This window comes from Anomaloglossus baeobatrachus, chromosome 1 (assembly GCF_048569485.1).
Source record: "Anomaloglossus baeobatrachus isolate aAnoBae1 chromosome 1, aAnoBae1.hap1, whole genome shotgun sequence".
Taxonomy (NCBI): Eukaryota; Metazoa; Chordata; class Amphibia; order Anura; family Aromobatidae; genus Anomaloglossus; species Anomaloglossus baeobatrachus.
In genome coordinates this window covers 802,930,997-802,944,344 of record NC_134353.1, presented here as the reverse complement: position 1 = coordinate 802,944,344, position 13,348 = coordinate 802,930,997, and the positions used below count along the sequence as shown (strand labels likewise).

General features: G+C 44.0%; 1 protein-coding gene across 1 annotated transcript in view; it reads left to right on the top strand.

Moving 5' to 3' along the window:
- The window catches only part of MAN2A1 (mannosidase alpha class 2A member 1), a 190,029-nt gene that overhangs the window by 156,971 nt on the left and 19,710 nt on the right, over positions 1-13,348 (top strand). The window contains exons 18-20 of the mRNA XM_075325021.1: positions 6,023-6,164; positions 8,365-8,498; positions 9,684-9,878. Of these exons, the coding sequence (XP_075181136.1) occupies positions 6,023-6,164; positions 8,365-8,498; positions 9,684-9,878 (471 nt within the window). The remainder of the gene's footprint in view (positions 1-6,022; positions 6,165-8,364; positions 8,499-9,683; positions 9,879-13,348) is intronic.

Here is a 13,348-nt window from a genome sequence, read left to right as displayed (position 1 = left end):
CCTCGTCCCACGGCTCTGATTCACAAGCCGAGGTGCAGGGTGAGGAGGATTCCTTTACTGTGGGCTCAGACGCTGCCTCTATGTACCCCATTGATTTGTCTGAGGGTGATGCGGACGTTAGTGACTTGATTGCGTCCATTAACTCCGTACTGAACCTCAACCCACAGGAGTCAGAGGATCAACCCTCTCTGGTAGAGGTACACCAGTTTACCTCTCCTAAGAAACCTAGGAGTATGTTTTTTAACCACTCCAGCTTTCAGACCACTGTTAACAAGCCTAGGGCCTGTCCTGACAAACGTTTTCCGAAACGTAGTTCAGATGACCGTTTCCCGTTTCCACCGGAGGTGGTTAAGGACTGGGCCCAGTCCCCAAAGGTGGACCCTCCAGTGTCCAGAATCTCAGCCCGCACAGTAGTTGCGGTGGCCGACGGCACTTCTCTTAAGGATCCCACTGACCGCCAGGTTGACCTTCTGGCCAAGTCTGTATTTGAGGCGGCAGGAGCCTCCTTCTCTCCGTCTTTTGCGGCGGTGTGGGCTCTTAAGGCTATCTCTGCCTCTCTGGCGGAGATTCATTCCCTTTCCAGGGACTCTATTCCTGAGATGGATGCCTTAACTTCCCGAGCTTCGGCTTTTGCATCCTACGCCATGTCTGCCGTCCTGGAGGCTTCTCACCGCACGGCAGTGGCTTCCGCTAACTCCCTCGCGATCCGCAGGATCTTGTGGCTTCGAGAGTGGAAAGCGGACGCTTCCTCTAAGAAGTACCTTGCGAGTCTCCCTTTTACTGGGTCACGGCTGTTTGGGGAACAGCTGGATGACATAATTAAGGAAGCTACTGGCGGGAAGAGTACTTCCTTGCCACAAGCTAAAGCCAAGAAACCTACCCAGGGCAGGAACCAATCGAGGTTTCGTTCCTTTCGTTCCTCTAACTGGTCATCCTCTAAGCCCACAGTCTCGTCCACTACCGCCAAGGATCGCAAATCCAACTGGCGCGCAAAGCCGCGTCCTCAAAAGACCGGAGGAGCCGCTGCCACCAAGGCAGCCTCCTCGTGACTATCTGGCCGCGCCAGCAACGTCCTTGGTCGGGGGCAGGCTCTCCCACTTTGGCGACGTGTGGTTGCAACACGTCTCCGATCAGTGGGTGCGGGATATCATCACCCACGGCTACAGGATACCTTTTTCCTCCAGCCCGCCAAACAGATTTTTTCTGTCCACCCCCCCCCCTGCTCCAAAGCCGCCGCCTTCTCTCAGGCCGTGGCATCCCTGCAGACCAACGGTGTAATTGTTCCGGTCCCCGCCCGGGAACGGTTCAGAGGTTTCTACTCAAACCTCTTTCTAGTTCCCAAAAAGGACGGTTCCTCCCGGCCCATCCTGGATCTCAAGCTTCTCAACAAGCATGTTCAGGTGCGGCACTTTCGCATGGAATCTCTAAGATCGGTCATTGCCTCAATGACCCAGGGAGATTTTCTGGCATCCATCGACATCAGAGATGCCTATCTGCATGTGCCTATTGCGGTTTCACACCAGCGCTGGCTACGCTTTGCGATCGGAGAGGAACATTTCCAGTTCGTGGCTCTTCCCTTTGGCTTAGCCACGGCCCCCCGAGTGTTCACCAAGGTCATGGCAGCAGTGGTTGCGGTCCTGCACCTCCAGGGGTTGGCAGTGATTCCTTACCTGGACGACCTTCTAGTCAAGGCCTCATCCAGTGTAGACTGTCAGCGGAGTGTCTCGCTCACTCTCGCCACTCTAGTCCAATTCGGGTGGCTTGTCAACCTCCCCAAGTCGACTCTGACCCCGACCCAGGTACTTTTGTACCTAGGGATGCAATTCGAGACTCTGCCGGCACTTGTCAAGTTGCCCTTAGTCAAACAGCAGTCCCTTCGTCTGGCAGTGCGCTCTCTGCTGAGGCACCGCCGTCATTCCATCAGACACCTCATGCAGGTGCTGGGTCAGATGGTGGCGTCCATGGAAGCGGTTCCCTTTGCCCAGTTCCATCTGCGTCCCTTGCAGCTGGACATTCTCCGCTGTTGGGACAAGCGGATCTCTTCTTTGGACAGGCTGGTGGCTCTGTCATCACAGGCCAGGAACTCCCTTCAGTGGTGGCTTCAGCCCCTCTCCCTTTCACAGGGACGGTCCTTCCTGACTCCGTCCTGGGTGATCCTCACCACGGATGCCAGTCTCTCCGGCTGGGGAGCGGTGTTTCTCCATCACCGAGCACAGGGCACTTGGACTCCGTCCGAATCAGCCCTCCCGATCAATGTGCTGGAGATCAGAGCCGTGTTTCTAGCTCTCCTAGACTTTCACCACCTATTGGCGGGCAAGCACATTCGGGTTCAGTCGGACAACGCGACAGCGGTTGCCTACATCAATCACCAGGGCGGAACTCACAGCCGTCTGGCGATGTTGGAGGTTCAACGAATCCTCCAGTGGACGGAGGACTCAAAGTCCACCATATCCGCAGTCCACATCCCAGGCGTGGAAAACTGGGAGGCCGATTATCTCAGCCGTCAAACCGTGGACGGCGGCGAGTGGGCACTGCATCCGTCAGTGTTCAGGTCAATTTGCCGCAAGTGGGGCACTCCGGAAGTAGATCTAATGGCTTCCCGGCACAACAAGAAGGTTCCGGTTTACGTGGCTCGCTCCCACGATCCTCAAGCCTTCGCAGCAGACGCACTGGTTCAGGATTGGTCTCAGTTCAGTCTGGCCTATGTGTTTCCCCCTCTAGCGCTATTGCCCAGGGTTCTGCGCAAGATCCGAATGGAGGGCCGTCGAGTAATACTCATTGCTCCGGACTGGCCCAGGCGAGCCTGGTACCCAGACCTGCTCCGCCTGTCCGTAGGGGTGCCGTGGCATCTTCCGGACCGCCCAGACCTTCTCTCTCAAGGTCCGTTCTTCCGCCAGAATTCTGCGGCTCTCAGATTGACGGCGTGGCTCTTGAGTCCTGGATCCTGACGGCTTCAGGCATTCCCTCTGAGGTCATCTCCACCATGACTCAGGCTCGGAAGTCTTCCTCGGCTAAGATTTACCACAGGACTTGGAAAATTTTCCTGTCCTGGTGTCGCTCTTCCGGCCATGCTCCTTGGCCGTTCGCCTTGCCGACCATCCTGTCTTTTCTACAGTCGGGTCTACAGTTGGGTCTGTCCCTCAATTCACTTAAGGGACAGGTGTCGGCTTTGTCGGTATTGTTCCAGCGGCGTATCGCCCGACTGGCTCAGGTGCGCACCTTCATGCAGGGCGCATCTCACATCATACCGACGACCCTTGGATCCCTGGGACCTTAATTTGGTCCTCACGGCCTTACAGAAACCCCCTTTTGAGCCTCTCAGGGAGGTTCCTTTGTCTAGACTTTCACAGAAAGTTGTCTTTCTAGTAGCCATAACTTCTCTCAGGAGAGTTTCTGATTTGGCTGCGCTTTCTTCGGAATCCCCCTTTTTGGTGTTTCACCAAGACAAGGTGGGTCTTCGTCCGACTCCGGACTTTCTCCCTAAGGTGGTGTCTTCCTTCCACCTTAACCAGGACATTTCATTGCCCTCTTTTTGTCCGGCCCCTGTGCATCGCTTTGAGAAGGCGTTGCACACCTTAGATTTGGTGCGGGCGCTCCGAATCTATGTGTCTCGCACCGCCGTTTTTCGGCGGTGCACCTCACTTTTTGTACTAACCACGGGTCAGCGCAAGGGCCTTTCGGCGTCTAAACCGACCTTGGCTCGTTGGGTTAGGTCGGCTATCGCCGATGCCTACCAATCTTCTCAGGTGCCTCCCCCGTCGGGGATTAAGGCGCACTCGACCAGAGCTGTCGGTGCCTCCTGGGCTTTCAGGCACCAGGCTACGGCTCAGCAAGTGTGTCAGGCTGCCACTTGGTCCAGTCTGCACACTTTTTCTAAGCACTACCAAGTGCATGCTCATGCTTCGGCAGATGCGAGCTTGGGCAGACGCATCCTTCAGGCGGCTGTCGCCCATTTGTGAAGTTAGGTTTTGCCTACTTCTCCGTTTCGTTTATTTCCCACCCATGGACTGCTTTAGAACGTCCCATGGTCTGGGTCTCCCATAAAGGAACGATAAAGAAAAAGAGAATTTTGTTTACTTACCGTAAATTCTTTTTCTTATAGTTCCGACATGGGAGACCCAGCTCCCTCCCTGTTGCCTGTTGGCAGTTTTTTTGTTCCGTGTGCTTCACGGCTGTTGTTAGTAGACAGAGTGCTGGTTTTGCCGAGTTTTACTCTATCTCTACTTATGGGTGGATGTCCTCCTTCAGCTTTTGCACTGAACTGGGTAGATTGTCATCCAGGGGGTGTATATAGCCCGGAGGGAGGAGCTACACGTTTGAGTGTAGTGCTTTGTGTGTCCTCCGGAGGTCACTAGCTATACACCCATGGTCTGGGTCTCCCATGTCGGAACTATAAGAAAAAGAATTTACGGTAAGTAAACAAAATTCTCTTTTTTGTAATATTGAAAATAAAACAATAAAAAAAATACACATGTGCTATTCTGATCGGTAAACAGCGTAATGGGAAAAAATTAAACCGCCAAAATTACGGGGGTTTTTTTGGGTCGCCGCAGCATTACAATAAAATGCAATAGTAGGCGATCAAAACCTCGTATCCACCCAGAAATGGTATGTGTAAGAATGTGTCAGCTCAAGATGCAAAAAATAAGCCATCACACAGCCTCAGATCCCAAAATAAGAACGCTACAGTTCTTGGAAAATGGCAACAAAAGCGCCAATTTTTTACTGGTATAAATTTCAGAATTTTTTTTTTATTAATTGAAATAAAAAAAAATACATGTATACATGTTTGGTATCTACAAACCCATACTGAATCATATTACTAGGTCAGTTTTACCATATTGTGATCATGGTAAATAAAAAAAATAAATTAAAAATGTGAAATTGCAGGTTGTTGGTGTTTTTTGTTTTTTTTTTTCACTCACTTTGGATTTGTTCCCCCATTTTTTCCAGTACACTATATAATAAAATCAATGTTTTATTTCACAAGTACAACTCATCCCGCAAAAAAAATAAGCTCTCATATGGCTACAGTCATGGAAAATAAAAAAAGTTATGGCTCTTGAAAGAAGGGGAAGGAAAAAATAGAAAATCACCCGGGGTGACTGGTTTAAATACCTAGCAGTTCTATAGCCTCTTTTTGGCTGTAACTACCTGGGTTATTAGGGCTCATGCAGACGTTCCTGAAATTCACGGACCACAATGCACTGACTGTCCGCGGGTTTCACAACCCATGTTCAGTCGCCTCATAGACATTTAGGTTCCTAAGATGCTCTTTGGGGTGTACTCATTTTTGCAACATGGTCTTGAATTAATTTTTTTAGCAAAATTTACTTTTTGTGGTGTGTGTAAAATAATCATGTTTATAATCAATATAGCCCACATTTGTGAGAGTATCTTGTAGTTTGGTATCCCATAGAAAATGTTGATTCTGAAAGGAAACTAAAGGTTTTCTGACAAGTCTGTTGGGGTGTACTCATTTCTGCTGACCTCTGTAGGCAAGAATGAAACCTGTTCCCAAACGTGGATGACATCCTTTAATGTAGTCTGTTGTAGTAAGATGAATTTGGACCCGCTTTTTAATCTGAGTATTGAAGGCCAAATTTTAAGGAGGCCAAAAGATTTAGGGAATGGAACGACTTCTAGCTGACAGCTATAAAGCAATCTAAAATGTTTGACAGTTATTCTGTACGTACTCATCTGTTTAATAAAAAAAAAAAGAAAAAACTGTGACCAGAAGTGCATTTTTAGTGTAGAAAATGTATTTCCGCATAACTTACAAAATGAGACATTGTCACAACTCTCTCATGCAGATTTCTCAGTTATTGGAATGCTATATAAAGAATTCAACTGAATACGTGGATATACCGTATATAGAAGAAAAAAATATGGATTTCACTTGACAGTGGATTTTTCCACCTCAAAAAGAAAGTGTTTTATGTCTCCAATGAATCGATGTTGTTTTGATATTTTATTCTAAGATAAAGTCTTTAATCTGCATTTTATGCCAAATATTTGTCAGATTCAACCAAGACAAACATTGAGCAAATTACCTCTTCAAGCGAATGTGTATCCAATGTGTACGATGGCTTACATTCAGGATGAGGCCAGCCGACTAACGTTACACACAGCGCAGTCTCTGGGCATTGCCAGCTTACGAAGTGGTGAGTTGATTACGCTCTTCTTCTGTTCTTGACTTTTCCTTACCTACATGACCTTTTGCTGTTACATTGTTTGCCTTCATGCAGAGGTTTTGGCCGAAGGAATTTCTGATCTAATTAAACCGTGAGACGATTGTTTATTCATTTAAAATGGATTTAATAAAATGGCTCGTATTCACAGCAGCGGGTCAGTAAACAAATATCTGTCTGTGCAGCTGAATAGCAAAAACTTCCACCTGTCTGAGTCTCCAAAACGTCTGTATTGGTTGTGCGGTGACCATTTTATGTATATCAGTCCAGAGGACTTTGTGATGGTGTTTCACTATCAAACTGTTGTAGTGACCCTCTTACATTGTGTTTTGAAATATTACTGCGCACCTAGTGATTTTCTCTTTACTTTTACATGCATGGATTTTAGCGTACTTTACTGATTTTTTTTTTTTTATATATATATGTGTGTGTGTGTATATGTATATGTATGTATATATGTATATGTGTATATAATATATATATATATATATATATTTTACTTTTACAGTTTTTGTTAAATTGCTTTCATTGAAAAACACTTGTGAAAGGCTTCATGGAGGCCTCATTCAAGCATCTGTATTGCGCATGTGTGTTCTATCCGCATACATCACTTATTATTTTTAACCATTATAATCTATGGTGCTATTCATATGTCCATGTTTTTCCACAGACCGCTTGTCCATGCAAAACTCATGGAGACATGTCCGATTTTTCCAGATACCATAGATGAAAAGAGCCATTAAAAGTCTATTGGTTCATCAAAAACACGAACAACACACAGCTGGCATCCATGTGCAGTCCATGTTTAAAACTGCAAAGGATAGGAGTAGATTTGTCATTTTGTTTATGCATACGTGAAAAACACTGATGGTAAAAACCCACGTGGGCGCAAAGCATCGGTGCACCGTGACACGCGGGCGCAAATCCCCGGCGCAACACAAGGGTGCCTAGCCCTGGCGCGACATGCAGGGTCAACATGCAGGCGCAAAGCCCAGAGGACACCGGTACCATTCTTTTTTTAAGAGTGTGAACATGGACATGAGAATGAGGCCTGAATCTGTTCCATTTTCTATAAACTTCTGTTAGGACTTTTGATTTTCGGCTTTTTTTTTTTCTTTCTTCATCTTATCCTAGAGTAAGTGGGCTAATATGACTGAAATAGATGCAAACCTATTTTTGGTTATCAAATCAAAGGATGCCATTCACTTTTTATACTTTCTATGTTTACTGAAATTGCACCAAGGAAATCTGGGAGTTTTTTTTCTTCCTGCAAAGAACAAATACTCATAAAGCTTTGTTGATGGAAAAATTAAATTATGACTTGGATTATAGGGATAATAACAAACTATTATACTAAATTGTTCAAAGGAACTTGCCAGGGGCTTTAGGGCCACAAAATTAATTACATGCTGTTTAGGGTAATTCACACGTTAACTTTCAATCTTTATGTGGGATGCAAAAGCACCGAGGGTGGTCCGTTTCCCGGCTTTTCCATCGATCGTATTCAGTACTACCTGCTTAACATCGCCAACATGAGCTTGACTGACCTCTCACTACTTCACGGTTATAAAAGGTGAACAGGCATCAATCGCGCTATTGGGATAGCGTACGGTGGGAAATAATGCAGAGGGTCGACGCACTGGGATGTTCATTCATGGTCAGGAGGCTATGTTACAACTTGTCTTTTACTACCACACCCAGCAATGTAATTAATTTGATGAGGCCAACATTCCCATCTGGTTACTTTTTAAAAGAAAAATTGTGTAAAAATATTACCAAAAACGTGTATATTTGGGCCCTATGTGCTGTGGTTGCTATTTACTGCGAGACTTAATGGGGTCAACGGTCCGGATCAGAGGTGAGGTATTAGTACTTTTTAGGCAGATTATACTACACCATGAAAGAGCGGCAATGAAAGTCAGTTTCCCTCTGCAAGTGTTTAATCTAGTAGAATGAGACATGTCTAAAGAGATGGAATAAATTGCTCTCTTTTTCTGATCCGCTTGCTTCTTCCCTTCTGTTGTAATTTTACAAATGCTCCAATGATTATTAAGCTTGACATCTGTATCTGTTTTATAGAGAAAATGAAAGCAGCGAAATGTTGAGCTGCATCTTAAATGTAATGTTTCCAGACGTTTGATTGTGTTAACCGCTGCCTCATTTTACACCCAAGGTCAGCTAGAAGTATTCATGGACCGTCGCCTGATGCAGGATGATAACCGTGGTCTTGGGCAAGGTCTTCAGGATAACAAAATCACTTTTAATTTATTCAGACTTCTGTTAGAGAAAAGGCCTGGCGTAGAAGAGGTATGTTAAATTCATGGTCAACATTTCATTCTTCTAAGCACAATTGCCTTGTAATGTTGTCAGCAGTAAAGTGTGCAGCGGTGATGGCAACGTTGGAGAATGCCCACACCGTCATTTTACTCACCATCTGCTGACGAGCATGTGCCCAGTTTCCTTTAATGATTTCCCTGAGTTACATTTATTAAGTTTTTTTTTTCTTGTATTTGGTCCCTAGTTTTATAATCTCTTTTAAGTAATGACACTGACCCCCAATGTGACCCTTTTAACCACCATATCAACCTTATGTTTGTATGGACCTGTGCTCATTTGTGGAGTTATGTATGGTTTATCGTCTGGTATTAGACATGACTTTAGAAACCGTGAATCTATCACAAACATTGCAAGCTAATTAGCTTTGACACTTTCCAAACCTGGCTAGTAAAAGGGAAATAAACAACAATATTGGATGTTGAAACTACAGTGTTAAAATAAGTTAGCATTGCCTTGCCTCATCCTGCCAGTTCACTTGGTCTACAGTTTTCGGAAGCTTCCTATGTATTAAGCATTTGTTGTTCTATTTCTCTTCTGTGTCTTTCCCATGTTCTGCTTGCACAAATTAAAATAAGAACACAATATGGTTCTATCAACAACTTGTGACCTCAAAGGGTTCACCGATGAGCCATAACGTGCCTCCAAAATGGCTCTGACCAATGACCATAGAGGCATGGAAACCACAAGACCCACCTAGCAGCAGCAGGGTTGTCTAAAGAGCAACTTTTTTGGCATGGGGCTCATAGTACTTACAAAAAAATGAAATCACAATGGTAATGGTCTCACTATTCTCCTGGAACATCCATTCCAATGCTAACCGGGCCTCAGGTGGTCTCTACTTCTGGCACCTTTCTCAATACAGGACCAGCTTAGCCAGTGATATATATATTTTTTTAGCACTTGCTTTGCTTGAAGTCTCTACTTTCAGGTCCTAGCCATAGGTCCTGGAAGCAGTGACAGGTGAATTCGGACTTCTATATTTTGCCCATCAGAAGACCAGGAAAAACTGATGCTACAGAGTATATTATACCTTCTGTTACCTAGGGTATAAAACTAATACAATGTTATCTAGATTTCAGTACAAGCAATTTGTCGCTTAGGTGTGCTTAAATTAATGAATATTTAATGTAACTTTTCCCATATTTTCTCCATCAGGGTGAAGAAAAGAAGTCTGTCAGCTTTCCATCTCTATTAAGTCATATCACATCATCTTTCTTAAACCTTCCTGTCATCTCTATGGCCGTATTGGCTGATTTTGGTGCTCCTCCACTACTAGATGCCTTTTCTCCTCTTCAGTCTTCAATGCCTTGTGATGTGCACTTAGTCAATTTGCGGACAATTCAGGCGAAGGTATGCGGCTTCACGTCTCCTATTTCCTAAACATGTTTTGACAAATAAGACATTTCAAAGAATGAAGTTGTCACTGGTACAAATACAATATAACAGTTTTATGAGAAATTGATAGCTACAGTGTTTTTTTTCATCAGGTTTATGCAAATATTCCAGACAACTTTTAAAACAATTTCCTATAAAAGTTTGCCTCCATTCTGTCTTCTTTTTTTTTTTTTTTTTTTTTAACTTTTTACTTTACTGTTTGCTATTCATTGCCAAGTTGACCAGCCACCTCTGGAGTCTAGCAGCGGTGGCTGAATATGCAGAGTGCTTCCAAGCTATTTCCTACTGAGCATGTAAGCACTGCACTGAAACCAGCTGGGATCACTGAAATATACCATCAGTTACTGATCCCCGCCACCTTCAGCTCCCTTGTGCTGTCAGTGTTGCATTTGCAGACTGCCTCATATAACGTCATCGTAGCACACACCATTCAGGCAAGTGGTATAACAATGCTGCTATCCTCCACTGTCACCCCAGCATCGCCATTGGGCAGTCGGGAAATCTGCTGGCTGGTGAGTGGTGTGATACTTAGATTAGAACAACTCTTTAAAGGACCTAGTGACTTTAATTAATCACAGTTTACCTCACAAAGTGACCATCATTTCTGTACATAAAATGGCAGCTGATGGAGAAGCAGATGATGACCTGACCAATCAGTCAGCTTCCTCCAATCGTAAAAACCTCACATGGGAAAGCTGCTTTTTTCTTGGAGGAGAATGATGGACTGATCTGGTTACATGTCCCTTCATCAGCAGCTACTTTATGGATAGTTGGTGTGATTGTGAGGAAAGCTGCACTAACAAAAGCTGGCCAAACTCTTTAAGGCTATGTTCACACAGGGCATTTTTGGTCAGTTTTTTTCTGCAGCAAAACCTCATCTTTTGCCAGGAAATAACCTGCAGTTTTGACGTCTTTTTGGCGAGGTTTTGCAAAGACGGTGAAAAGAATTGACGTGCTCAATATTTCAAAAATTGAGCAAAAACCAAGGTGTTGACAAAAGTCAGGGAAAAAAAACACAGGTGGCGTGTGTCTGTGTGTGTCTGTGTGTCTGTGTGTCTGTGTGTTTGTCTGTGTGTGTCTGTGTGTTTGTCTGTGTTTGTCTGTGTGTTTGTCTGTGTGTCTGTCTGTGTGTCTGTCTGTGTGTCTGTCTGTGTGTCTGTCTGTGTGTCTGTCTGTGTGTCTGTCTGTGTGTCTGTCTGTGTGTCTGTCTGTGTGTGTAGCATGGATTTGCATATAACAAGGGAAAAAGCAAGCAAAAAAGGCAGCAAAATGACCTGTGTGAACTTAGCCTTAAAGTTATTTTTTTTACAATACGCATAGAGATTAGGAGAGTCTAGTGTCGTTTCCTCTGTCTGTTCTGTTTATGTTGTTGTAAAGTGGTTGCACAGGACAGGTGTAAAATTTGCAAGGGATTATGACAAGTGGCATTCGAACAGTGTGTAATGTGGTAACTGTTGGGACTCCGCTCACTCCCGGAATTTTTATTAGATTTGCATACTTGTCATCATGTGTTCACCATTTCCTTGGCACGGACTTGGCACAAAATCTCAATTATACTAATTGCATATGAGCCGTCATATGACAAGCATATTATATAGGGGAATCCTAAAAGGGAATGCATTGCACACTGTTGGTATCAATCAGGTTTCATTCCCTTGCATGTTTTAAACACGTCCCAAACAACCCTTCCAATTGCTAGAACTTAAATGAAAGCATATGCACACCTTCACGGAAGTGTGTTGTATTTCTTTGCCTAAAAATCATTTTTAGAATTGGGAATTATTTTTATAATTTTTTTTAATCATTTGGCTACTGCAACCTCTATGCTTCCCTGAACATACCAGACTGCAGAATGAGTCTCCTGAAAACCTGTCAGGTTTCCAAATCCTGTAAAATTCTGGCGAGTATACTAGCTCACTTTGTCTACCGGTGTATAACCTCGGGGTATACTGCACACGACCTCTTGGCATTTGATGCTTTTATTAGAAGAATACTGTTAATCATGATGTAAATGTCTGTAAAACAGTAACAAGTTAACTGGTTTTACTAGATCTTTACAGGTATAAATACGATTTCACAGACTCCATATAAAAGAAACATTTTTATTTACCGTATATATTTCAGATCCTTGAAGGAACAGTTACTTCCTTTTGACTGAAATAATATCTTTAGTTTTAAGAATGGCTATGGGTCAGAATGCACTCCCGATATATATCTGAATCAATCCTGTTAGAGAGGTTTTTGTCACAAACTTTATTTTACTCGTTAGATCTTGGAATAATAAATTCCACAATTGGATGTGATTTTAAAAAAAATGTTCCTGTTCTGAAATAACCTTATACATGCGTTCCTGCTATGTACTGTGTAAAGGTCATGTGTGACTGTACATACCACATCTCCTGGAAGGGGGAGGAATTAACCCCTTCACGACCCATGACAGATATATCCGTCATGGATCGTGTGAGGTTAATCCCCTCCCCCTGCCGTGGGCAGGTCGCAGCGATCCGCGCACATATCAGCTGTTTTTAACAGCTGACGTATGCCTGCAAGTTACGAGTGGAATCACTTCCACCTGCAACTTTTAACCCCTTACTTCTGGCTGCCAAAGTGTGGCAGCGAGATGTATATGCGTGTGGCCATTACTTTCACTTACCGCTGCCCCCACCGGAAGTCACGTGCGTGATCACGTGACTTTTGGTGGTTGCCATGGTAGCACAAGGTCATGTGATGACGCCTGTAGCTAACATGAGTCACTTTTTCTTAGTGCCGGCATACTTCCAGCATTGAGAGTAAAGCAGCATATCTGCAGTTCTCAGCTCTGTAGCTGAGATCTACAGATGGGGCAGAGCGATCGGATTGTTGATCCATATAGGCCCCTAGGGGGACTAGTAAAATAAAAAAAAAGTAAAAAAAAAAAAAAAGTTTAAAAAAAAACCCAAAAACATAAAAGTTCAAATCACCCCCCTTTCACCCCATTGAAAATTAAAGGGTTAAATAAATATACACATTTGGTATTGCCACTTTCAGAAATGCCCGATCTATCAAAATATAAAATCAATTAATCTGATTGGTAAATGGCGTAGCGGCAGAAAAATTCCAAACGCTAAAATTACGTTTTTTGGTCGCCGCAAGTTTTGCGCAAAATACAATAAAAGGCGATCAAAATGTAGCATCTGCGCAAAAATGGTACCATTAAAAAATGGCCGCTCAAGACGCAAAAAATAAGCTAATTAGAGAAAAACTCCACAAAACCAGACAATTAATGCAGGGGGTCCAATTAAATTTAATGGCCCACCTGCTGCACAAGCTCATATACATAATAGGGAAAAGAGGAACGGCAAGCTTTTAAAGTGCAAAAATATGACAGGTTTTTATTATGACAGGTGACAATTCATTACAAGATTAAAAACACTTAAGGACAGAGA